The sequence below is a fragment of the Hibiscus syriacus genome, unplaced genomic scaffold (assembly GCF_006381635.1).
Source record: "Hibiscus syriacus cultivar Baekdansim isolate YM2019G1 unplaced genomic scaffold, ASM638163v2 tig00117047_pilon, whole genome shotgun sequence".
Taxonomy (NCBI): domain Eukaryota; kingdom Viridiplantae; phylum Streptophyta; class Magnoliopsida; order Malvales; family Malvaceae; genus Hibiscus; species Hibiscus syriacus.
Genome location: NW_024063537.1, coordinates 121,128 through 148,234, shown reverse-complemented (window position 1 = coordinate 148,234; position 27,107 = coordinate 121,128). Strand labels below are relative to the sequence as shown.

The 27,107-nt window shown below is 32.1% G+C and overlaps 2 protein-coding genes and 1 pseudogene across 4 annotated transcripts; 1 reads left to right on the top strand and 2 right to left on the bottom strand.

Annotated features, from left to right (window-relative positions):
• Positions 1–2,811: 2,811 nt before the first annotated feature.
• On the bottom strand, positions 2,812–5,839 carry LOC120197185 (MADS-box protein 04g005320-like). 2 transcript variants are annotated; one of them, XM_039198787.1, is made up of 9 exons: positions 5,794–5,839; positions 5,462–5,648; positions 3,924–4,002; positions 3,678–3,739; positions 3,488–3,587; positions 3,363–3,404; positions 3,256–3,297; positions 3,051–3,175; positions 2,812–2,981 (listed from the first exon to the last, which is right to left on the bottom strand). In XM_039198787.1, exons 2-9 carry the CDS (start codon positions 5,644–5,646, stop codon positions 2,894–2,896), a joined length of 723 nt encoding a protein of 240 aa, XP_039054718.1. In that variant the 5' UTR covers positions 5,647–5,648; positions 5,794–5,839; the 3' UTR covers positions 2,812–2,893. The 2 variants fall into 2 exon arrangements, with proteins under 2 accessions (XP_039054718.1, XP_039054717.1); XM_039198786.1 differs by lacking the exon at positions 5,794–5,839 and having other exon boundaries at positions 5,462–5,758.
• A 14,082-nt stretch (positions 5,840–19,921) lies between these two features.
• LOC120197184 (squamosa promoter-binding-like protein 6) lies at positions 19,922–23,505 on the top strand. Of its 2 annotated transcripts, XM_039198784.1 has the most exons (6): positions 19,935–19,985; positions 20,667–20,677; positions 20,712–21,343; positions 21,738–21,874; positions 22,360–23,086; positions 23,172–23,505. In XM_039198784.1, the coding sequence occupies exons 3-5, from the start codon at positions 20,751–20,753 to the stop codon at positions 23,064–23,066; spliced, it is 1,437 nt and encodes a 478-aa protein (XP_039054715.1). In that variant the 5' UTR covers positions 19,935–19,985; positions 20,667–20,677; positions 20,712–20,750; the 3' UTR covers positions 23,067–23,086; positions 23,172–23,505. The 2 variants fall into 2 exon arrangements, with proteins under 2 accessions (XP_039054716.1, XP_039054715.1); XM_039198785.1 differs by lacking the exon at positions 20,667–20,677 and having other exon boundaries at positions 19,922–19,989; positions 20,730–21,343.
• A 255-nt stretch (positions 23,506–23,760) lies between these two features.
• Positions 23,761–26,635, bottom strand: LOC120197144 (annotated as a pseudogene).
• Positions 26,636–27,107: the final 472 nt, after the last annotated feature.

Genomic DNA, 27,107 nt, shown 5'->3' with positions numbered 1-27,107 from the left:
GAACGTTGTGGGGTGCTAATCCTTCCCCACGTGTAACCGACTCTCGAACTTAAATTTTTTGTAACACAAACCGTGAAATTGTTGTTTCAATTAAAATTAATATTTTTTATTAAAACGACAAATATTTTTTGAGTGCCCAGTAACACCCTAATCAAATATTAACGGCGACTCCACAAACCAATTTTATTATTATTTTAAACTCGAGTCCCGAATTATTTGGGGCAAACATTTTTACAAAATCCTGATTTTTTTAATCGGCACCCTTAGATTTTAAAAGAATGTCTCGACAATGGTAACCTATAAAGCCAAACCAATGGAGTCTCACCCTCGTGGGTTCAAATTCGAAGCCAATTACAATATATATATATATATATATATATATGGTAAGGATTCACTTAGTTTTACGCCTTTTTAAAATTATTGGATGAAAAAAATTAAAAACTAAAATTAACAGTGAAAATGAGAAGGTGATCAAAATAAAATAATATTTTTTAGGGTTAGATTTTAGGGTTTATGATATGGGTTTAAGGTTTTGAATTTGGGGTTTAAAATATATGAGTTGAGTTTAAGGTTTAAATTTTAAGGTTTAAGGTTTGAGATTGAAATAAAAAGAGATAATATTTCACTGTGAGTTAAAATGTATTTATTTATGAGTTATAAATTATACTTAAATCAAAGTCATTTATTTATTTGAATCTAGCGGTTATAAATTTGTGTAAAACTTATTAGTTTTATATAGTAGAAACAGATCATGACCTATATATATATATATATATATATATATATGCGTGTGTATTTCCATTGTCACAGTGACTTTACACACACGTGCGGCTGTGGCAGTGGACAAAGCAATTGCTAGGCTTTAGCTGGAACTAGGGATGGCAATGGGTCGGGTCAGGTCGGGTTTTTGGGCCACCCGACCCGACCCGAGAAGAAAGGGTTCTCCACCCGTGACCTGACCCGACCCGACAAAATTAATGTTTCACCCGACCTGACCCGACCCGAATATATGACTTAGAAACCCGACCCGACCCGACCCGACCCGAAATAAAAAAAAAAATTAATTCAATGAAAACAGTGACTTAATTAAAAAAATTATATATGGAGGGATATTATTGTAATTATCCCTAAATATATAAGATAAAATTATATATATTTTTCGGGTCGGGTCGGGTCGGATTTTTTTTACCCTAAACCCGACCCGAACCCGAAATTTTTTAAAAAAAATCTGACCCGATCGAGTCGGAACCCGTCGGATTCGAGTTGAGTTGCCATCCCTATCTAGAACACGATGATATTCACTGTTTTTGGTCTTCATGTTCTCACCCTTGGGGGGGAAAGCAAGTTCATTTGGAAAATATGAAATGTAACGTCGTTTAATCAAAATAAAAAAAGGAGAGAAAAAAAAGAACTGTACTCTCGTTTTTTATGAGGTTGTTCGTTAGTTATAAGAATTTCGAATAAATTTTAAACTTTGTAATACCTTAAACCGTCTCGTAGGATAGTAGATGAGAATAATTTCATGGATTTCGTATTGAATCCGTTCTAATTGAGACGGTGATGGATATAAATTTCGTGGGTAGTGAGCTGGTATGAATGTAAAGATCATAGCCGTTGCGAGTAGTGGGTAGGTGATGGGTTTGAGATCATACCCACCCCTCATCTACCACCTCGCATCCGTTTATTTCATATCCGTCTGTCCAGTAATTACTCACCATATAAATTTTGGAACATTATGAATTTAAGTATAATTTAAAAAATTATTCTATAAATCTTAAGATTTTATGAGACACGACTCTTATAATTTATGTTACAAACTCTAACACATTTATATATAAATATTGATGACAATTAAAAGGAATCATGATGAAAGTTCAAGGGCCACAAGAGTAGAAAAGTGGGATCAGATTCTAGTTGTTAATTTTAAAATGACAAATTTTATCTCATTAGACAAATTACAAAATTATAAGGATTTAAGAATTATTTCAATTAAAAATAAGATAAGAATTTATCTAATTTTAAAATTAAGGATGAACTACGTATTTAGTATCTAAACTATCAGTTTTGACACGTTTTAGTACCTAAACTTTTTTTTCTTTCAAAATCATGTCTAACGTTTAGTTTTCGTTTCATTTCAGTACCTCCATTAAAAACTTGACGCGTTTAGTACATAAACTATCAGTTTTGATCCGTTTTAGTACCTAAACTTCATTTTTTTTTCAAAACCTAACGTTAAATTTTGAAAGGATACTAAAACGATACAAAAACTAAAATTTATTTACGATTTTAAAAAATTAAAAGTTTAGGTACCAATTTACACTAAAACTGATAATTTAAGTACTAAATTGAAGGTGACAAAAGTTTAATTTCATCCTAAATTTCCACTTTAGTTGCGCCTTTGCATCAGATATTCTCTCCCTACACCAGATATGGAAGATCTTTGCTTTAAGTTTGAAATGACAAGAACCTTCCACTTAAACCACAAACTGCACTACTTTTTCAGTGACTACATCGTGGTTCATTGGTGACCTTGTAGTTGGACATATTATATACCAGAAAACATTATGGGGTAGAAGATGATGAGCCTTTACATTATCGGTTTTCAACGTAGAGTCGAAAAAATCTATTTTTTTCGAATCGAATCAAATTTTGTTCACCTTTTATCGAACAAAGCACGGGAGTGTGTTAGAGTAAACACTTGGTATTTTTACATTATTGGAGCTTCGCCCCACACTTCAAACTATGCATGCATGCATGCATGATGCATCAGCCAAAAGAGATACAACAAAATATAGGTTGAAACATGGAATCTGCAGAAACTAGTCTCGGTTTCTTGATTTCTAATCACTTCATGTGAGAAAATATAGAATCCATTTAATTAAACCTCAAACAATCAAAGCATCCAACCAGGGATGAACCCACTGGGTGCAACTGCAGAGCCTGTAGCAGTATCCTCATCTGTTATAGTACTAGGATTATAACTGCACCAAGCAAAACAAATTTCATAAGTACATAATTGACATAATCAGCAAAGAAATCAAAATACATACCCCATTTGCAGCTCGAAAAATCCATCCGACTGCGGCGGTGGCGGCACTGGCTGCGGATGGTTGTATGGAACGCTTTGCTCCCCGGTTTCCCACGTCGATGGAAACACTGAACTACTTCCCTCCAGCTGCCAAAGTATTGCTATTAAGATCGATTACAGTCGATATCAGACGTCAAATATTAACGATTTTGAAGATTTTATTTTACCTTCCTTCTCAAGTTTCGGTTGGTTTCCAGTAGGGCTTCTTCCTGTATAAAGAACATATCAATGGCGGTTTGCTCGATCCTATATTCGGTAAAATATATTAACATACCTTTGTTTGCAGTTCGGAAAGTTGGTCGATCATCGTCTGCATCTGCATTCATGAAAGAGGAAACTAAGATACTGTTTTGTGACCTAAATCATCTAATTGAATGGAAAAAAGTTGATTTTGATTACCTTTCTAGACCTGATTTTCCTCAATGAGAAGTCCAACTGGTGCTCAATCTGCTCCAGTTCCTTGGTGCCCAAGTCACCTAAATTCTCACCATGACAATGTCTACACATCACAAAAGTACATATTTCCCACATGAACAGCAAGCAACTTATTTTATGAACAAATATGAACGAGAGAGACGGTTTAATTCACCTCTGTAAATGCTGAAGGGCCTCAACCTTTGCTTTCAGCTTCAGATACTCCTGGTACTTGCTCTGCTTGACAACACGCATCAGCACTTTTAGATATTTTTTTAGAGATGCACGAACCGAGTGACCTCAATAGTAAAGTAGTTGTTATTTTTAGAGGTCTCAATTCGAGCACCAAGAATACCAGGGATGAGTGTTCAATGTCAGATTGTTAAAAAATGCTGAAACAGAAGAGATTAATTAAATTCACCTGAGAGTCAATTTCTGATTGACCAGGTTCCAATGCTCCATAGGTGTAGCTGTTGTACTTCTCAAGTATCTTAGCCATGCTGCTTGCACATAAAACATTCAAAGAAAGGAGGTTAATTAGTATAATATGACAAATCCGACCGACACAGTATTTTGTGTTGGTGGTGTTAACTTAAAAAATTATATTAGAAACTCAAGAACTCGACGTTTCAAGAACCTTTGCTTCATCAAACTTTTAGATTATTACAAAACTATATGCTTGGCTAATCACTCGAGACAAAAAGCACAAAGTATGGATATATTCCTTTGTCTTGTAAGAATTTGCTTTTGTGTTTTGTGTCTCTTATCTTTTACTTTTATACTACCCTTTATTGGGGCAACTTTTGGCTACTTTATCCTTGATAAAATTCTTCATTTCCTCTCTTTGATTTTGAAATTTAAGGTAGGGTTTATAGATAGAGAAGAGAGTGAAGAAACTCATCTAACTCTAATAAAAATCTCCGTCAAAGTACCAACTATAAGTCGATTCAAGAGGATGAGACGTTAAATTCTATAAATAAGTTTAGAGATTTAAATGTTGGTATTATAAATGAAGTAAATTAGATTAGAATTATAATCCTCATAGTAGACTTCTACGTTACCTGATCTGAATTAGTCAATTAATCTCAACCGTCTTATTTTCTCTATTCCAACGATACAAAATGGGTCAATACTTGAGTCTAAAATTTTATTTAAAGAATATTGAACTCTTTAACACTCGACTCGAGACATAAATTTCATAATTAACTCTACCAAGTTTCAAAAGAAAAATTTAATGCATCAGAGAAGAATATAGATACTGCAAGACAAAGATTTGTGAACACACAGGGCATAACAACAAGAGGACAATGCATTATACATGGAAAAGTGTGAAGAGCAGTCAAAGATATTGTCCAGACAATGCATTATACGTGTAACCGTGTCAAGAACAGTAAAAGATATTGTCCTTAAACATGTTCCATATCGATGTGTACATGTGTTGAATGTCTTTTGGTAAAGCTGCATAGGATTACAACGTTTTAAGGTAACCAGGCCAATTCACTGATACAAAGACGACAGCACCATTTTACATTTCCCAACACCCATAATCATCCCTCCCAAACCAGAACAACAACTTCAAACGCTAAAAGGGCAAACTTTCCTATGAAAACAATCTGCACTAATTCCATGAAATAAACATATGCATGAAGCACGAATCGACGGACCTCGATGATCAAAAAATTATTGTTATTCTTTTAAGTCATGAATGCAGGTATATGAGTGTCAAATGATCGAAAATTATCTTAGATCAAATACTGCTTTGTAGTTATCCCAGATTAATTAAAGGAAGCATATCCATGAAGAAGAAGATGATGATGAAACACTAAACTGATTCAAACCTATCACTTAAAATCAAACAGCAACAACAAACGAAAACGAAAACGAAAACATAGACAAAAGGCAAAGAAAAGCAGATAAACCAGATTGAGATTTTCCAAGGAAAAACCAGATTATATATACCTAGAAGTGCTGCAAAACTCATAGAGCTTGCCACGATTGGAGAAGATGATGAGAGCAACCTCGGCATCGCAGAGAATCGAGAGCTCGTAAGCCTTTTTCAGCAACCCATTCCTCCTCTTGGCAAAAGTTACTTGTCGGTTTATCTTGTTCTCGATCCTCTTCAACTCCACTTTCCCTCTCCCCATTACTGCAATATTTTTATTAGTAAACCAAAAAGAAACCCAAATTCTCTTCTCTTTAGGGCAACAAGGTGTACCACTTTTTTGTTGTTTATGAGAATGTAAGAGGGAGGTCTAATACACCATAGCTATTAGGTTTTCACTGTTTCGTACCTGAAAGAGAAAAATGGTGGGGGACAGTAGCGTTTTAATGTATTTATCTTCGTCAATGGACTTTAACTACATCCCTACCATCGTCAACTACATATTTATACTTCATAATTGTTTTTCACGAACGCCCGTAGCCATCATTAACAATCTTACAACCTGATGATAAAAATGATTATTTTTTATAATTCAATGATTACAACAAATTAAACCCTAAATTTAGTGATTTGTATATATTACTTGAAAGGTGTTATCCAATAGTAATATATAACTTCACTATATCTTTTTTCTTTAACTATATCTAAATCAAATTAATTTCTTTAAACGAAATTAAAATTCTCTCAGGGTGTGTTTGGTTGGGAGAATGTAAGATTCCCATGGAAATGAAATCCATATTACCCCGTTTGGTTGGCCGGGAATGTTATTCCCGGTAATATTACATTACCAATAGTGGATTTTTTTGGTATATTACTAGAAATGTCATTGCCTCCCTTTTCTTAGGTATTGTTGGATTACCGGCGTTTTGGACTAAAATGCCCTTAAATTTTTTTTCTTTAAAATATCCTTATTCTGTCATTGAATAATAAAAATTCTACAAATGTTAAATTACAAATTTATCCTTAAACTATTTTAGATTTACAAAAAAAAGTCTATAATTAAAATTTTATATGAAGTTCAGGGGTTAAAATAAAATTTTACTCTTTCATTAAACTTTTTTATATTTTTAAATTTTGTAAAAATATATATATAAATTTTATGAATTTAAATTTTTTAAAGAAAATATATAAATATTTTCTAACTTGTTAAAAAAATAAATATATAATAAGGACAATTTGGTCAAATATACATTCCAATAATCTTTTATTCCTTTAACCAAATACGGTAATCTTACATTCCTGCTAAACCAACCAAGCACAAAATACAACATTCCCAGTAATCCTATTCTATGGTAATCTTACATTCCCACTGGTAATCTTACATTCTGTGAACCAAACGTACCCTCAATATTATTTTTCTTCGAAAAGAAATCGAATATATATACTCGGGAGACATCCAACATCCGACTATTCGTTGCAGTGAAAGATCCAAAAATATCTATTTAGGAGGGTACATACGTTAATAGTATAAAGTTTTTAAATGAGATAAATACAAATAAGATTTTAGGGTGGGCACTGTCAGTAAAATAAATAACTAATCAAAGACACATATTTCAAGGTAGGCACGAAAAATTTCATGGTAAACACAATCAATAAAATAAGTAATTAATCGAAGAAAATTCGAATTTCAGAGTGGGCAGGTGCCCACCTTGACCAAGTTGTGATTCGTTGGTCAAGCTTAGCTTTTTATCTTCTTCTTTAATTTTCTTGGTTAATTTAGTTTGAGTTGACAACATGACTTAAACAGCAACCTCAAACGTTCCTTACTTTTTGAGTGTTGCTCAACGTGTCCAAACAAAAACTTTGGAGATTTAAAATTAGGGATAATTATAGGTTCAATCAAGCTAGTTTTTTTTAATCTGAATTTGATCTAAGTATAATATTTCTTACTTGTTATCTAATTTGATTTAAGTTTTAGAAAAATTTATTCGATCTGAAATCACACTCAATTTTTAAGAAAAAAACTCACAGATAACGATACGATTGATTGATTTTAGTAAGATTATTTAATATATCGATAAGGTTAAGAAAAACAAATACGGACGTAACGTGATTATTCCACATGGTCGATTTTTCGGGTTCGGAGAATATGAGGTTTCTAAAAGGTAGGCAGGAATTGGTTCCCAAAATCCTAACATTGGTTAGTCAAAGGATGCTTAGTATAAATAATCGTATCTGATCCACGTTTCATCTGTTATATTAATTCATATCATATGGTTTTCTAACCATAAAAAATAAGACTCACTTCCTTTGGTTAATATGTGATTTAAATCCCTGTATTTTTTTATACATTTCGAATTTAGTTTTATTTTTAATTTTAGGAATTTAGTTTTTTTTAAATTAAATATCAATTCTAATAAAAAATAACATTAGATCATGATTAATTATTTTTTTAATAATTTGAGATGATTATATCTATTTAGAATCTTTTTAATTATCTTTAATGATCGTTTGTCCTAACTCCTTGTTGAATAATCGGGTAAAGAAAAAGAAAAAACACAAGAATTTTAACGAGGTTCAACAATGTGCTTACATCCTCAGTGCCTTAGGCGGCGTTAGTTTTTCATTCAATATCTCATAGGTTATTTTTTGTAAATATGTATCAGGGTTTATTTATTATAAAAGTTCGCTCACTCCGCTCCATCCTCTGTCCTCTTTACCGGTATATTTATGAGTCATACCTAACACTCCTAACTGTCATTTGAATTACGGTCAATTTATTATACAATGATCTTTATGGTGTTATAATTAGACAATTTTCTTTTAAAAATTATGGATTGACCTAAAAATTTCTTCATTTTTTGCGAAAAAGCTCCTAATTTCAAATTTTATTTGATTTTTCGATCACGAAGAATCTTCTTCCAAATCTAAACGGTGGAGAGGTGGAGAACGAGGAAGCGAGTTGTATGTCTTGATTCCACGCTGATTGGATGTTATATATTATAGATCGAAATGATTTGTGGTTTCACGAACTTTGAGTTTAAGGTTGGGGTTTTTATGAATTAAGCGCTTTAGGTAAAATTTAAAGTGATAGACTAGTACGAGAGAATGAAACGATCTATATTCAAACAAAACTTATATGTTGTGAGTTTAAAATTAAAATAAAATTTAGATTAAAAAATCATATTGTTATATTTCCATAGATGACCTCCGAAAATTTCTCTAACTAGAGCTTCCGACTAATTCGCATGCTTTAAACACAAGCTTTTAGTCAACTATAACGTAAAGACAAGACTTTGATATGTTTCGGTCTACAAATAACCATGATGATCCTATGACTGACACGCTGAAAATTACTATAAATAAAATGACCACGGATTATTCAATGCATGAATGCTTTTATCTTGCGCGCCGCCCATATATATTCCAAACCTTAGGATTTAGGGGCCCTTGGATAATAATGAAATTGTGATTCTGGACCCTCATAAAAAATTAGTAATTCGATTTAGACCTTTCAAATATTTTTTAAATTTAAACCGATAATAATTTATATTTTTATCCCGACTCCTTAATAATTTTTGGACATGATTTTCTTATCGATCCTAAAACAATATAAACATGCATGCATATGCATGCGTGTATAGGGATAATAAATTAGGGAATCGATCAAATCCCTAAGCACAAGCACTTTGGACAATGAAAAGAGATAGGATATGGACATGGAAGGCATGCATACATAATAGACAGCAATATTCATGGCATGCCATCAACCTTTTCTTTTGTGTTGCAAAGGTGCTAATGTTAGTCACAAGATGTTTTTTTTTTGTCTTCCCGGTTCCTAATACTTCACTTTGATTAATCCGGATCGACCCGAATTGTATACCTGATTTTAATAAGTGAGTCTTCTAATAAGAATTTTCTGTATTCACAAAGACTCGAACTATAAATATATTCAAGTGATATTAAATTATTTATCACTTAAACCAACCTGTGTTAATGCATGTATTTTAGCCAATCCGAACATCGATGGGAAACAAAATTAACATAATTCTATTTCTTTATGTTTTATTTTCGCAAAAGTCTATCATCAACTAGTTTGTGTGACACTGTGATTGTTCTTTATTCTTTATTTTGTTGAGGAAAAAAAAGCATGCAGATGCAATCACAGTCAAGGAGACAGTGATTTTGGATTAGGAAACGTGTCGAGCTATGATTGGTTAGTAAACTCGATGGAACATCTTCTTTCCTTCTTGGGTTTACAACCTGTCTTAAACAGTTGTGTCTGAGCAACCTGGATTCTTGTTGCTACATCAACACGTGTCGACTGCACAACTACGGAACTGTGAACTTAAAATCACCATAGACTAAAAATTATGGTTCATATTTCTTATGCTCATGACACCTTTTTCCTTCTTTCTTTTCGATTTTCAAATATTCTAATTATTGGATTCGAATTGATAAATTGTTATTTTTTTATAAAATACAGCCAAAAATACATCGGATGTCTTATTTTTGAAAAAAACTAATATAACTCTCGTATTATTTTTTCTCTCAATTTAGTCACTGACTTAGAAAATAAACATAATGTATTCTTTTGACTTTTTTCGTCGTTGACCATTAAGGTGCTGACGTGATAGTCCAGGGTGACAGATTAACATGGTAGATGGGCTAAATTGATAACTCTAACATGACAGATGATTGTCACGTCGACACCGTGGACCGCTACATCAACACCATGAACTAGCACAGTATTATAACGGTCAACGACGAAAAACGTTGGTCAAAGAGATACAATGAATTTGCTTTTTTCTATGTGCTGGTTAGGGGTTTATGGTTGGTCGTGGGTTTGGACCGCTACATCAACACCATGAACTAGCACATTATTATAACTCTCGTATTATTTTTTTCTCTCAATTTAGTCATCTGACTTAGAAAATAAACCTAATGTATTCTTTTGACCAAAGTTTTTTCGTCGTTGACCATTAAGGTGCAGACGTGGTAGTCCAAGGTGATAGATTAACGTTGCAGATAACATGGTAGATGGGCTAAATTGATAACTCTAACTTGACATATGACTGCCACGTCGACACCGTGGACCGCCACATCAACACCATGAACTAACACAGTATTATAACGGTCAACGACAAAAAACGTTGTTCAAAGAGAAACAACGAGTTTGCTTTTTGAATTGGAGGGTCACATTGAGAAAAAAATAATACGATTGTCACATTGAGTTTTTTTTTTTAAAAATACAAAGACCTTTTTTGCTTAAAATATAATGATCACATTTAATAAATTAAATTTCTCTATTCGAGGGTACATAGAGTGGCCTATTTTCTAAACTAAGAACCCAAATATCACCCTATGCATTTATATCAAACTTCATACATATGTATAGGGCACAAATTTGTGGCAATATGGAGTATGGACCAATTCATTTGAGCTTTTATGGTCAAGGGGTCCCTTTTTTACCTTAAAAAGCTAAAGCATAAAGCACATCACATGCAATACAAGGAGTTCTCATAAATGAAACCCTTTTGCGTAGGTAAATTGTTGTTTCTTCACACCCCCTAAAGGAAAATCACATAAAGATGGCCAAAAGAGAGAAAAATAAAACTATGAAACTTCTTTTTTTATTAAAATATATCTTATTGATATAAGGGAGGTATTGTCCTGTATGGTTAAAGAATCAACACGAGCTTAAGATTTTATCTCTCGATTCAGAAGAAAGCAAAGAGACACCTTTTGAAGTTGTTAAAAGACAGTTAGGTTTTAGTAGAGTTCTAGGTGATTTTTAAACTTATGAACTATAAACAATCCAATGTTTAAATCTCTGTTTTGAAAACCGGACCGGCCGGTTCAACCGGTTCAACCGGGAACCGTTACTTAGTCCGGTTCAATCTAAACCGGTTGAACCGCTATTAGTGAACCGGCCAGAACCGCTGAACCGTTCGAATCGGACTGACTGAAAACCGGAAAAAACCGGGATTTTTTGTTTTTTTTTAAAAAAAAAATTAAACCAAACAACGTCGTTTGTTAAACGAGCTAAGTCGAACTCGATTATTGCTGAGCTCGACTCGAACTTGAAAACTTTAAAAGTAAGCTCAACTCAACTCAAACTCACAAGCTAAAAATTATCAAGTTCAACTCAAACTCGAAATATAATATTGAAACTTGAACTCAAAAAGGCTTGAACTAAAAAAAAAAATTAGAAGCTCGATTGAAGTCTAAAATTCGAGCTTGATTGAAGTGAAAGAATAGTTCACTCAATGCTCACAAAAAGTCTCCATGATTTTGAATGTCAAATTACCTCTATTATTTATAGAAGTTAGTTGTGATGCGCTTCTATGTTTCTTAGCAATGTGAGATTGTTTTGTTCTCATAATTTTAGTCTTTAGATTTTTGGGATGCTCTTCTATGTTTCTTAGCCATGTGAGATTGTTTTAAAAAAAATTAAACCAAACAATATCATTTTGTTATAATTTTTTAACCCCAAATTTATTTTTTAATTATAGTTATATAATTATATTTATTATTTAATATGTTTTACCTTAAATATTATGTTGTAGTTAATTTGAATTATTTTGTTTCACTTGATTTTATGGTTTTTAACTTATATATGTTATGACTTGCTTTGAATATGACTTGTGATATAAAAAAATATTTTTTATTAAATATTTTTGGTATTTTTATTTAATTTTTTAAATAATTATGACGTCGTCCGGTTCTTCCGACCGGTCAGACCGGTTCGACCGGTTGAACCAGTGAACCGGTAACAAGACTGGTTCGCTAACCGGTCCGGTTCCGAAAATCATGATTTAAATCGATTTTTTTTCAGTTTTTTTAGATTTCTTTACTCGGCTTTAGTGTGAACCATGTCGCTAAGGAACCAATGCCTAAATCATGGTCACTAATGAGAGTTGTGCATGGGGTGATTTGAACCTAAAACATCTAGCGTATAGTGGTTTGAATCTAGGTAGTACCATGGATGCCCAAAGTACCTCTATACGTTAAAGGTCATGTCTTTGAAGCCCTTATGCATCGATTCTTCAACGATCATGGATTTCCACCATTCATTAGTTCCTTAAAGGCTTTGTTTAGCCTGCATTTGTCACCAGCTTGCTGTGCAGTTTACCGTGTTGTCTGTTCTATCCCCGACCGTGGAGTACTCTTTTTTTCCACCTAGGTTTAGAAAGGTTTTTAACGAGGTTTTTGATTGGGGATAATATCACTTGAATGGTGTTGGTCTTAAAGGGCAATAATGTCTTTTCCTAACCTTTGTTCAACTTTTCAAATACATACATGTTAGTGATTTAGATGGTCAAAAAGAGGACCCAAAAAGAAAGATGGGATATGAAATCTCATAGAAATTTACAGATTACCTACAAAATACAACGGCTAATTCTATGAAACAAACACTATATGTGTACCTAAAGTCTCCACGTTCTATTTATTTTTCCTCTTTCTTTAAGGCTAATTCCATGCAATCTACATATCCAAAACTCCCTTTCTTATCTTATTTGATCATTATTATTATTTTCTCAAAAAGCTGTCCCCTTAGCAACTTATTACTATGCCATATTGAGAGTATCTAATCCATTAGTGTATTATTGCTAAATAAAACTAATTCATGGCCTCTACGAGAGGCATTGCATCAGGGATAGGGATAGGGATAGACGCATGATTTTATGTTAAGGGTAAACTTGAATTTATAAAATTTTAGAAGACGAACTTTAAATTATAAAATTTCAGAGGGATGAAAATAAATTTTCATTAGAAAGTATATAGAAAAAATCTAAAATATAAGGTAATTTGAAAATTTCAGGTGGCCAGCGAATTGATTCATAGATGACAAGTACAATCTTTGCTTGAATGTCATAGATGGCCAACAAATATGAACTTTTAAGTTGTTTCTATTTTAATTATCTCATCGTTAAATACTTAACGACGTTATGACTAGATGTTTTTTAAATCATGAAATAATTTTTAAAAAAATTCTTCTTTTTTGTGTGTGAAAATCACAACAATTGAGATGTAGAAAAGAAGGAAGTGAACTGTATATCTTAATTTCACACTGATCGGGTGATGAATATTGTATATCATAATAGGATTTAGGGTTTTGTGAGCTTTAGAATTTGAGTTGAATTTCATGAGTTTTAAAGTGATTTTAAAAAATCTAAACAGATATGATGGTAGGAGACGATGAGATAAGTTCTTCGGTATCTTGAGTGGTCAAAGCAGATGTTGGAGAACGATGATTTTAATGTCACACATATGAAAGCATCAAACTTTTAACTTTGAAGGAAGAAGATAAAATAGGGGAAAAAAGGGGAAGGAAAAATGACATGCAAATGCCATATCAACAAAAATCAGTTCGCATCAGCACACGTGACTATCACCGTTCTATTTATGACCAAAATAAGAGTGAATAAAATATCCAATGAGTAGATTAAAAACTTTATAAACTTTAATAACTAAGATAGGATTAACAAGAAAGTTTGGTGGTGAAATATGTCATTTACCCTTATGAAAAAGACACAATATCCATGTTTGGTCTTTGTGGGGACTTTCATTGGGCCTTTGCTCCCTAAGACCAGGACCTTTGATGGATAAAGGTTGGATAAGCACTAAGGTTGCCAATTCTGTTTGGACGTAACTGTTATTTTTTTTTAATATTGATATGTATTGGTCCCAAAAAAAAACATGAAAGAACATGACACACCAAAGAAGAAAAACCATGACCATAGGAATGCATGGTGCATAAAAGAAGAAACCAAACCAACATGTCACAACATCATGAGTACATATATCCAGAGTCATCTCTGATATTTTTCGGGTTACGAGCAAAACTAAAAAATAGATTATTATAGAACGAACGTATATCTTATTATTTTGAATAATTAATTTAATATGACATTAATAAATCTTAAAAAATGATTATATTATGGGACTAAATTATAGAAATAAAATGTTGAATTAAAAAAGTTAAGGACTTTAACTATAAATGTAAATATTAGAGGACTCAATTATATATAACATATTCATTAAGTACTTCAATGATGATTATATGTAATTAACACTAATGGTTTAGCATCAAACAAGAACAAGGTGAGTTGACCTTAAAACATAATCAAAGGATGGATTTTGCCCTAGCTAAAGGCCTAAAGCTAAACAGATGGTGAACCCTATTGATAGCCTTTAGTGAAAAAGCCTATTAAAAGTAAATAAACTTTAAATGATCAAATGATACTCCTATATTCGACTAGAATTTTTTGTCGCACTACTTAACTCGATCGAATACTCACTCTTAAATTACTCGAGTTGCCAAAAAATCCAACAAAGAGCGTGAAGAATGGGCCTTTAAATCACCTATAAGGTCGATTTTCGACCTTATTTCCGAGACGGCAGCGGGGACCTTAACGAAAATGGTTAGTTTGATGACCAATTATGCGTAGTAGAACAAGATCCGGACTATCCTGCAGATGAGAAGCAACAGTTGTGTTGCAGGTTCATCCTAAGCAACATAAGCAGGCATCATGCATAAGAAGCCTAATGACACATTTCCTAGTAAACATGACAGCCATCAAGTGCTTATTATGACCATGATGTTATAACCTGTACTCAACTCGGTTCTTTCAACAACCTAACGTTCCGGTATAGTCGGGGTTCGAATCCTAACCGCGGCACGTTCCCGGTGTCCACAGTCATCGGTCTCTTCTGTATCGGAAAAGAAGAACGATCAAATCCAGCAATGCAAGGAAGTTTTCACATACAGAGCATATCAAGAGACAGTCAGGAGAGCATACAATAACTTGATTTCTATGCTCTTTGCAACCCCACTGCTAGATCGATGTAATTTAATTTAGGGTAAAATGCACAAATTGGTACTCCGACTATAGGATACTGCTTTTTTAAGTTCATCCAACTATAGAATGTTATTTTATTAAGTCTCTCAACTATTAAAAGTTATAAAATAGTCACTTAATTATTCATTGTGTTCCAAATTCATTTTTTTCATTAAAAAAATGTGGTTAGTCCTTAATTTTTTTAACAGAAAAATACGAGTTTAGAACATGATGAAAAATTGGGTGACTATTTTGTAACTTTTAATATTCGATGAACTTAATAAAATAGTACCCTATAGTCAGGAGACCATTTATGTACTTATTCATTTAATTTAACTCTAACTTTAATCGATATACTTTATTATTTAATGTTTAAATACATTCAAAATCAATGGATTTATAGCCATAAACTTATGGCTAGTTATAGAATAGAGGCGGCCATGCTAATAGAAACCCTGCCAAATACTGCAACTGCACAAGGAATGGACCACATATAAAATGTGGGCTATATAAAGTGGGCATTTTGATGGACTCAACAAAATATTGAATTTTGATTGATTAATTAGGTTTTTAATAATATAAAGTTTTCTCCATTTTTATTTACAAAGAAATATACGCATACATACATGTATGTATGAATGGATGTATGAATGGATGGACGGTACATATAGAGATGGCAATGGCTTGGGATAGAATTGTGTTTTTAATCAAATCGATTAAATCTGAAAATATGTATACTACATTTAAACTCGTTTTAACTTAAAAATTATATATCATCTATCTGATCCGATCGATATGAAAATGGTCATAAGATGCAAAGTTGAGTGGATTGTTTCTTTCATAAAGCAAAGAACAGCTTTTGACTCACATTAATGGCTTTGGCAAGGAGATTAGATGGGTGATGGCCTGATGGGGATATATGCACCTTCCTCCCTGTGAGTGCTTCATATATATAACCCTTTTCCTTTCTTTTGGATTTATCTTATAAATTGGGAAGTTCTACACTATAACACTTTAATATAAGGTTAAAATAAGTCGTTATCGGTTTTGATATTATTTAAATAATAAAATTAATAAAAAAATTATCGGTAATATTATTATTTTTACTTAAAACATCATTTTTTTAATATTTTCGGTTATTTTTAGAGCCTAATAATATTTCCGGTCATTTTTTTTGAAAATCCGATTAGAACGCCCAATAATAATAAAACCGGTTATTTTTTTATCGGTTTTGTTATTTAAACAATAACAAAACCGGTAGTGCATTTTTTTAGATGTATATTAAGGTTGCAGCACGTGAGCATTTCCCTTATAAATTACCTTATAATAATTAGGATATTGTTTTATTAAGTTATCATATGATTAAAAATTATAAAATAATACTCTAATAATAGAGTATTGTTTTGTTAAGTCTCGTAATTATTAAAAGATATAAAATAGTCACTCGATTATTCGTTATGTTCCAACCTCATCATTCTCTGTTAAAAATTTGATGGTATTCTAAGCTAAACGTTAACATACTGACTGTGATATGATAAAACATGATCCTAAAAACTCGAACGACTATCATATCTCAGTCATCATGTTAACGTCCAGCTTAGACAACCATCAAATTTTAACGAAAAAAGACGAGTTATATTAAATGAATAATAGAATAATCATTTTATAAATTTTAATAGTCAAAAGACTTAACGAAATAATATTCTATAGTCAAAGACATTTTATAACTTTTAAATAATTAAGAATCTTAATAAAGTAATATCCTGTAATCGGAGGAGTAGTTGTGTAGTTATCCACAAAAAGATATGTTGTGATCCTCTAGGTTAAACAAAAGCAATAATACAGATTTTAGAGGACGAAATGCAGTTGTGTTCTTATCCATGAAGAAAGGTCTGTGCACAGTTAATTATTCCACAATGGACAAGCTGTTGTATAAACACGTAGTTGTTGATAATTAATTTAAGGTTAAAGAATTATATGAAATAAGTATAACTGATAATATTATAAAAAGTATAATATTTTCAGTTGAGCGTAATAAAAACGTTAATTTTTTAATATTTTTTATTAAACCAAAAATATTAAGAAGAATATAACATTTTTTTTGTTATAAATTGAAAATATTTCAAATAAATTGTATAACCGAAAATTATTAATAAAATGTTAACATTTTAAATTACGTCCAATAAAAATTATTATATTTTTATAAAATTTTCGATTATCTCTCTATATTATTTTTTAACTTTAAATTAAGTTATCGTTCCTTTTAAAATTCTCACTCAAAGGAATGCCTTTGGCTGCCATTTCATGCAACATTGGTTCATAAAGGAAAAGGAAAAGTTGTTGTCAGGTTTCCAGTGTCTCCCTCCTTTTGCCCATATTCTGGTTTTTCGGATAAATTACGTATGTAGTCTTTAAATTAATAATTTTAGTCTATTTGAGTACTTAAATTTTCATTTTTATCAAATTATATTAAATATTTAGTTTTTGTTTCATTTTAGTATTCTATCGTCAAAATTTTAATGTGTTTAGTGTCTAAACTATCAGTTTTGGTGCATTCTAGTACCTAAACTTTCAAAAAAAAAATTCAAAACTTAATGTTAAATTTTGAACGAAAAACTAAAATAAAACAAAAACTAAACTTTAAGTATGATTTAAAAAAAATAGTTTAAGTAATAAAATAGACTAATTAATAGTTTAAATAGTAAAAGCGTAATTTATTCTTTCTTTTTTGGGTTAATTGCATCATACATCTTTAAATTATAATATTAAAATATTTTAATTAATCAATCAGATAATTATATTAATATTATTCTTTCATCAGCTTAATCAGATAATTATTTTAATATTTTAAATATATTCTATATTTTCTTTTAACATTCCAGATATAAATTGACCATATGTTAACTATATACATATTTACAATTTGATCCATGAAAGATCTGAACTGACGTTGAATTATCTCTTAGTATGAGTTTAGAGACTAAATTAGAATTTAGACAATATTATGGGGACATTTGATAAATTAACCCGGTCTTCTAATACTTTCTAGGGTAAAATGCACAAATGGTCCCTTGAGTATAGGGCACTGGTTTATTAAGTTATTTGATTATTAAAAGTTACAAAATAATCCCCTGACTATAAGACATTGCTTTGTTGAGTCCCCGACTATTAAAAGTTACAAAATGATCACCCAACTATTCGTTGTGTTGCAAACTCGTCCTTTTCTTTAAAAATTATGGTCGTTTGAGTTGGACGTTAACCTGTTGACTGAGATATGATAGCTACTTGAGATTCTGAGATCAGATTTTATCATATCTCAATCAATATGTTAACGTCCAACTTAAAATACCATCAAATTTTGAACGAAAAGGACAAGTTTGAAACATAATGAATAGTCAGATGACTATTTTATAACTTTTAATAGTCGGAGTACTCAATAAAATAATATCTTATAATCAGAGGACATTTTTAACTTTTAATAGTCAAATGATTTAATAAAGTATCACTCTATAGTCGAGTGACCATTTATGTATTTTACCATACTTTTTTAAAAGTTGGACGCGTGTAAATACACCAGGATGTACAAATGTCAAGCAGGGACTGGATTTATCCCAACATAGAAATAAATAATGCGTTTCGTTTTTCCAGTGTCTTTTTCTTTGTCGTTACTAGAAAAAAAACAGCTGTCATTATTTTCTGAGAAAACTACTTCAAAGGTTACTTAATTATGTTCAAATGATCTTATTGGTCATTATATTTTTAAAAATTACAAAATAATCACTAAATTCATCAAACTACTGCACAATAATATCATTGCATTTACCTTTTTAAGACTTATGACCCTATTTTATATACCTCAAATGACATAATGACATTGAAGAAGTCGGGTTGTGGGTTTAACCCGACAAGTAATTTCAATTCCCTTTATGTCAATTATTAGATCAAATTTAGATTTTGGGTTTTGTGATTTCATTGTCAAATTTAAGGTATGTTTATAATATTTTGTCAAATTTAAGGTATGTTTATAATATTTTTAAACCATCCATATCCATAATATATATTCTACAGACAGTTCGAACTCAAAATTTTAAGAGAACGCTTCTTTTAAGATAAAAATGCATTAGAATTTTTTATATTTTTAAAAATAATAAAATGACTATCGTATTATTTTTTTCTTTCAATATGACTTTTGAACTCAGAAAATAAACCAAATATAGCCTTTTGACCAATATTTTTCGCCGTTGACTATCACAGTACTGACTTGACAGTTCATAATATTGACGTGCAGTCTAGGGTGGCAGATAATATAACAGACGTGTTAAATTGGTAACTCAAATATAACAATTAGACTGCCACGTCAGTACTATAACGATCAATGACGGAAAATATTAATCAAATAACTACATTAAATTTATTTTCTGCGTTGAAAGATTACGTTTAATTTTTTTCTTATAAAAATATAAATACCTCTAATGTCTTTTTATCGTCGTATTCTTCTGTTGAGATATTTTGAAGTGAGTGTTATATTAATGTTGTTTTAAGAATTAATATGAAATGAGTGTTTATAGAAAAAATAACATTTTGAAGGTGGGTTTTAATAATAAAAAAAGTCATGCTTTTGGGAAATCATGCTGACTCACAGTGTATCTGCTTCGTCCTCACCACGTACCTTGATTTAAAAACCAAAACTATCTAATAATACTATAGCTTTACTTTCTCCCCGTCTTCCTTCTGGTTTATCATTTGCTTTCTTCTCCGTGGTAAGCAAAGAAAGGAAAATCTTGATAACCCTTTTTTAAATTTCGGGTTATGCTTGTTGTTTGATGTGTTTTTTGTTTGGTTTCCTAGAAAACTGTAGGAAAAGTTGGGAATCTTGCGACATCCTTAATTGTTCTACTACAGTTTTCTTAACAGGGACCTAACGTAACACAGCATGCGAATTCTTTTTGTCTGTTAATCTCTGTTAACGGGTTGTTTTCATCCTTTTTTTTCTACATTTTTTGTGTGTTTGATTATGCTTTTGCAACTCCGTTTTCTTGGGATTCTAAATGTGAAAGAATTTGGAGGTTTGGGTTCTCTTAATCTCTTCTGCTTCAGCTAAAATCATTATGCTTTTTTCAGTAGTTTTAGTCCTATGGGTTTTGGATATAAAAGAATCAACCTTTTTTTCTGGGCAACTCAATCCATCAGCTTTACTCAATTTCAATTATCAGGAACATTTTCGTTGAGTTTCCATTTTCTTTCCTTTTAAAAAAATTCTCTTTCACTTTCTCTGCAACCAAACATTGCTTTGGTTTTCTCTCCCCTTTTTGAATCTCCTTTAATGTACACCTTTTTAGTTAAATGCTCAATTGAATGTCTCCAACTTTCCTTTTTTGTAATGTAATGTTAAAATTGAACTAACACGCTACTGAAATCAATGGTCTGTGTATCTTTATCACTCTCTTTTGTTTTTTTTTCTTAGCACCTGATTTTAAACTTCTTTACCAATTATGTGTAGGCATTTATATTGTTCATACTGATGGAGTCTTGGAGCTATTGTTCTGAAGGAAAAGGCCTTGTTTTCAGTGATGAAATGGATTTGGATGCTTTTTCCCGAAGCAGAAAAGCAATGCTGAGTTGGGACCTCAAGCCTTCTTCTACTGATGTTGAAGTTGTTGAGGGCATGGATTTCATGGATTTTGGTGTTGCTGATATGAACAAGAAGCCCTTTAATGTTAACACCAGTATGGGGATTTTTGGAGCTGAGTTTGGTAATGATTCCACCACTAAAAGTGTAGTTTCCCCTTCTTGTATTGTTTCCTCTAGCTCATATTTTGGTGAAGAGGAATCTGGTTCCAAGAACAGTCAAGAATCCTCACTCGTTGATTTGAAGCTAGGGAGATTGAGTGATCATAAGGATGCACATGATGGAAAATTCCCGACCGTTTCGAAGAAAGCTCGAACGACGAGCTCGCTTTCACAGGCTCCTTGTTGTCAAGTTTATGGTTGCAACAAGGATCTTAGCTCCTCAAAAGATTACCACAAGAGGCATAAAGTTTGTGAGGCTCACTCCAAGACTGCCAAAGTCATTGTTAATGGAATTGAACAGAGATTTTGTCAACAGTGTAGCAGGTTGCTTGCTTTTTTTAACTATCTTTTTCCCTTCAATTTTGCTATGCCTCTATGTGAAATTTAATGTTCATCTTAGCTTGTTTGTAGTTTAAGATCGTCGTTTAATGATTGAAATCGATTTAGAGAAGTTTTTGTAAATGCAAATGAATAATATAGGTGCTTATCCTTATAATTGTCATGTATTCCAGCCTGCATATAGATTGTTTCTTGCAGGCTGACTTCTTCTATTTAGAGGAAGATCCCCAAGTCTTCGCTTCATTGTCCTTTTCTAGCGATAATTCGACAAATATTAGGGTGGACATGCAACATAATTGTTAGTTGTTTCGTACATTCATAGCCTGTATTTCGATACGTTTTTTGTGGTACTAATCGAAAATTCTTGTTGCTACATCAGGTTTCATTTACTGGCTGAATTTGATGATGGTAAGCGGAGTTGTCGTAAACGTCTAGCAGGGCATAATGAGCGGAGAAGGAAGCTTCATTTCAATACTTTCTCTGGAAAATCACATAAGTTGCTGCATTCATATCAAGGTACGAACCATATCTTCTTTTTACATCTCCTGAGTCTCATACATTTGAAGATATAAACTCAAACCTGTCTCGAGGAAGAACCAGTCATGTAATTTATACCCCCGACTATACTCTCGGTCGCGTTGGTACAAATAGCAACTTACTTTATGCTAGTAAATAAGGCTAGGGCTAAGTCGATACAAACATTTTGTGCAAGCCCTCGGAAACTAATATCTGCATACAGAAATAATTTGCCTAAGAAATTCCATGCTTGATCAGGAATATCGTAAACTAAAAAAAGACTGTTGTCTTCGGAAACATGCAATTGAAAGTCTAATGAGTTCATATATGCTTTTTGGTATAGGTTCAGTTCGATTTGCAGGTTAAAAATATAAATACAGAGTTGTAGCAACCAAATTGTGTTAGCTTGCTTTGCTTCCTTTGATTGCTATAGAATTTATTTTTTGCAAATTTTTAACATATTGGTAACCTATGTGGACTCTCAGGTACCAAGTTTCTGGGGACGTCCATATCGAAACGAGCACCTTTCGTTATCCCAAACACATTTCAAGTAGACTTTCTTCATCCCGAAAGACGTGTGTACACTAATCAATGTCAGCAGGTTAAATGTGAAGAGAATCCAATGCATAGTTCCCAGTTAGCAATACCAATCGCAAACGGGCAGTTGCTACCGTCATCTTTCTTTCATATGCATGGCAGTGGGAGACAACATGTTTCTGGAACATTTTCATCAGCAACCGAAGCCTTTGATGCTCCTAGTGCAGCATCAACGGTTAAAGAGTTCTCTGGGGTTTCAGGCTCAGACTGTGCTCTCTCTCTTCTGTCAGCTCAATCCCAGGATTTGTCGAGCCATGCGACAGGAATTCAAATGACTATGCCCGATCAAGCTGGCCATGCCCATCGTAGCTCTGAGAAATCTGCAGCGAATATCTTTTATTCGTGTGAAACGAACCCCATGGGAGTAAGCCATGCAGGCTCTGTTGCAGTCTCTCATGCTGTTCAAACTGCTAATTTCGACGTTCATGTTCAAAACTCGGATCTTTTGAGCACTGCATATTGTCTTTCTCCCGAAAACGGAACCACTGTCGATTTGCTTCAACTTTCAACACATCTCCAAAGAGTGGAGCAACAACGGAACTCCATGCAAGTAAAGCAGGAAAACGACGACCTGTTTTATTTCCTCACCACATAATTAGTACAAGAGGGAGAAAAGTACACACACAAACGCCGGTTCCTACCCTTTTTTCCCGCTTTCAAATGTTCTCCATACATCTACAATGTTCTATTCTTCTTGCAGGTTTACAGGAAAAGTTGCAATGCATTTCATAAATAGGCTGTTAGACATGGTACATCCCGTTCCCAGTCAGTTCACAACAACGCTAAACTCCGGGCATTGTAACCGTACATCGGTGCAAGTTCGTTAGTATTTTGTTCTTTTACTATATAACTCTAGCTTCTCTACTGATCCCATGTAGTTAACCTGGTTTAAACTTGATAAATATGATACCATTTGAGCTGGTTTAGTGATCCCAACACTTTGGTTGCACCGAAAGGGCAATGTTCAAAGGGACAAACTAAGAGTCAAGTTGGAATAAAGGTCTCCCCGGCAAAAAAAAAGTTCGGAATTTGAATCATTTTGCACTAGCAAGTCATATATATATATATATATATAATGTGTAGAAGTTCAAGTGGTTCATGTCAATTGGAAGAAGATATGGTTGTCAGTGTGGTGCATGCATATCTTTGTATGCTGCTTTATTGCAGGTTGATATTAATTTAGTGTTTGAACCATGTTGTTACTTTAGGACTAAAAGATATGATAGTTTATTCGAATACGACGAGATACGATACGAGCCGAGTGCCATGTTGGCAAGTGGATGGAGAATTCAAAAGCTACAGAGAATGCAATGCTGCAAACATGAAAATCCCAGATGGGAATCTTATTTAAGAATTACAAGTTGGGTTTTTGATTACTTTCCCACTTGGAAGACCTCTTTTCTTTTAAGGCCAACAGTAAATCATTGAACCCAACAATGGATTATGTATGTTTGAATTTAAGAAAAAAATAACATTAGTGGTGCTTAGTCACTCTCTCAAGGGGGAAATATCAAATAAATTAATGATAAATTACGTTATTTGGTCATCCGATTATCACTTTAGTTCTGTTTTGATCATTAAACTATTTTTTTTTTCAAAATCACCACTAATGTTATATTTTAATTTTATTTTAATCGATCGTTATTGAAAAATTAACGATAATGTTGTCATATCATTAAACTATGGTGATTATAGGGATATGAGATATGCATACATATACATGTATATAATTTTCTATAACTTGACATGACTCACCCATGTTTAAAAGACGTTTAAGAGTGACCAATTGATGTTACATATGATATCATTGTTGTTAGTGACCAATTGATGTTACATATGATATCATTGTTGTTAGTGACGGACGTAAAAATTAAAAAAATTGAGATTTAAATTTTTTATACTCTTCCAATTAAATAAAATTGGTATGTACTTTTTTTTTATATTTTCATTTTCCTTAATGAATTAAATTAAATTTAATAGTTTTTCTAAAATAATGGGTATGTATATGCTCCCTTAAGGGCCGCATACATCCAGCCAAGATTGTTGTGAAGTGATATTCTTTAAAAATTAATTTTTTTAATCATTCTAAAAATTATTTTTGAATTTCAACAATATTTTCTATTGCTCTAAAGAAATATTTTTAAAATATATGTATAGTTGACAGTAATATCTCAGAAAAATAATTATAATTTAATAATCAAAATTAGTAAAAGATTTAAATTGATTTACTTTGTCGATTCAAGAACTTAATTAATTTAGTTTCTCGATTTGAAATTTTAATTTAGTAAAAATATAAAGTGACTTAATTGATTTTTTTTTTTAAATTTGAGGGCGTGCTTAAACTTTATTAATGCATGCTTGTGAAAGTTAATTATTTAACGAAGCTATGTTAATAATTTGTTTTGGTTTTCAAATTCTAAAATTTTCGTTTTAAATATTTAAAAGGATCTAATTATAGTTTTAGTCCCTGTATTACATTGAAATTTAGATTTATTCCCTTTTATTTGTCATAATTTGATATTTACTTTTATAATGTTTTTAGTAAGTCCAAATCAATAACACTATTCAAAACTAGTATAATAGTGTTAATAATATTAAGGCCAACGGGTGTTGATATACGTGGTTGATATTCATAAATTTGGATTTGTAAGGCCAAGTTCGAATCCTACCATTGTCATATAGACATAGTGTTTTGTATGTTAATTACTATCATAAAAGGATGATTAATATTTTAAATAGATTAATTGAAATAAAACCACATCAAAGTAACGTTTTGATGTAGATTAATTTATTTAAAATATTAAGATGATTATGTATTCGTCATTCGTGTATTTAAAACATTTGCACGAGATCGATCGAATTGCAAGGAAAAGAAAAACAAAAAAAGGTAGATATAACATATGATTAGATACTTAAAACAAAAGATGATAATTAAGAAAGTTTGAGATAAACATTAAAGTTACGTTAAATATATATATATATATATATATATATATATATATATATATATCTATATATATATAGATAGATATCAAGCTTTGCAATTTTCTGCACTAGCATCTCTTCTTCTTCTTCTTATTCATTCCTTGAAGATTTGATTGAAACCCTAATTAAAAGCATCAATCTGTCAGTCATCGCTGCCCCCAAAATCAAAACAATTTTGCATATACATATGTATGTATGTGTATATTGTTTCCTTACATTGCTGCTGCTTTCAGAAACTGATGCGGCTGCTTGAGGAGAATTTGGGATATGCATAGCCCACTGCATGTTACAGAACAGAAGTAATCAAAAACCTACGTCAAAATCAAGTTTATCTCGAAGAAAATGATTGAAATTACTGGGAATCTGTTCATACATTTTTAGCCGCTGCACTGAAGCTTCTCTATGTGGAATCTCAGGATCTGCTTCTTTAATGCGCTGTATCTCCTCCCTTTCAATATAAAGTTTGCAAAACATGATTATATATAGATATAGATATACATACACAAAGAATAGAGCGTTGCTTACTTCATAAACCGATTGTAAGCAGATGGGAGCCTGTGTTTCTTCTCCGGAGCTGCAAAGATTGATAAAAAAAACCATGTATTTGAATAGCTGAGGCCTGAGTATGTAATAAGTTAAGGTTTATGTACGTTTTACAACAAATGGTGCTTTGGGAGACGACGGCTCGCTCGATGACGATGAATACTGAGTACCCTTCATGAAATCACCGTCGAAACTCTACTTTTCGCTCAACATATTTTGTACAAACAAGTTAATCACATCGATAATCGTATCGAAAACCCGAACTTTAATCCGATTAGTTCATGAAAGTTACACTTGTAAACGTACCTGGAGAGTGAGGGTGGTTTGGGGATCGAGGCATTCACCTTGCAACGGAGGCCTTGTGCTGAGAAACGAGAGGTTGCTGCAATGGCCGCATTTCACAGTCACTGTGTCCAGCAACCTCTTGCATGGGATCCCAACCTATATATACATACATATATATACATCAAACAGTTCAAAAACAACCAAAATGAATTCATCATCATCATAAGAAACCCTAATTAGTACCGCAAGAACAGTGTTGCAGAAATTGCAGCGGACATAGCAGAGATGCTCAGGTTGTGGAACCAAGTCCATTTCAGCGTTCTCTTCAAGGTTCATACTATGAAAACACAAAAGAGATTTTGATGCTATATATATATAGCTAGCGAGGTAATTACTCAAGGGTGTGGGTGTTTTTTTAGAAGAAATTTAAGGTTAGGGTTTTTTATCATATAGCTAGCCTTAGCGCTTCTTCCTACTCTTTTAAGAGAAGTTTATAAAGTATTCGTTCATTGAGTAGTCGGTTTAAACTTCAATAATTAGTATCGTACTTTCTAAAAAGATAGGAAAATGGACAATACGATATTGTTTTATTAAGTCCATCGACTTTTAAAAGTTACAAAATGATCATCGGACTATAGAGTGTTGCTTTGGTTGAGTCTCTTGACTATTAAAAGGTACAAAATGGTCACTCGACTATTCATTATGTTCCAAACTCGTCATTTTCCATTAAAAATAGACAGTATTTTGAGTTAAACGTTAACCTATTGACTATGATATGATAAAATTTGATCCTAGAATCTCAAATGACTATCATATATCAATC

Coding starts and splice junctions, on each gene's coding strand:
- LOC120197185 (XM_039198787.1), bottom strand. CDS start 5,646: ATGGGGAGAGGGAAAGTGGAGTTGAAGAGGATCGAGAACAAGATAAAC. Junction 3,405..3,487: donor GGAAAATCAGGTCTAGAAAG/GTAATCAAAATC, acceptor TCATGAATGCAG/ATGCAGACGATGATCGACCA. Junction 3,298..3,362: donor TTTCCGAACTGCAAACAAAG/GTATGTTAATAT, acceptor TTCTTTATACAG/GAAGAAGCCCTACTGGAAAC.
- LOC120197184 (XM_039198785.1), top strand. CDS start 20,751: ATGGAGTCTTGGAGCTATTGTTCTGAAGGAAAAGGCCTTGTTTTCAGT. Junction 21,344..21,737: donor TTTTGTCAACAGTGTAGCAG/GTTGCTTGCTTT, acceptor TTGCTACATCAG/GTTTCATTTACTGGCTGAAT. Junction 21,875..22,359: donor GTTGCTGCATTCATATCAAG/GTACGAACCATA, acceptor GTGGACTCTCAG/GTACCAAGTTTCTGGGGACG.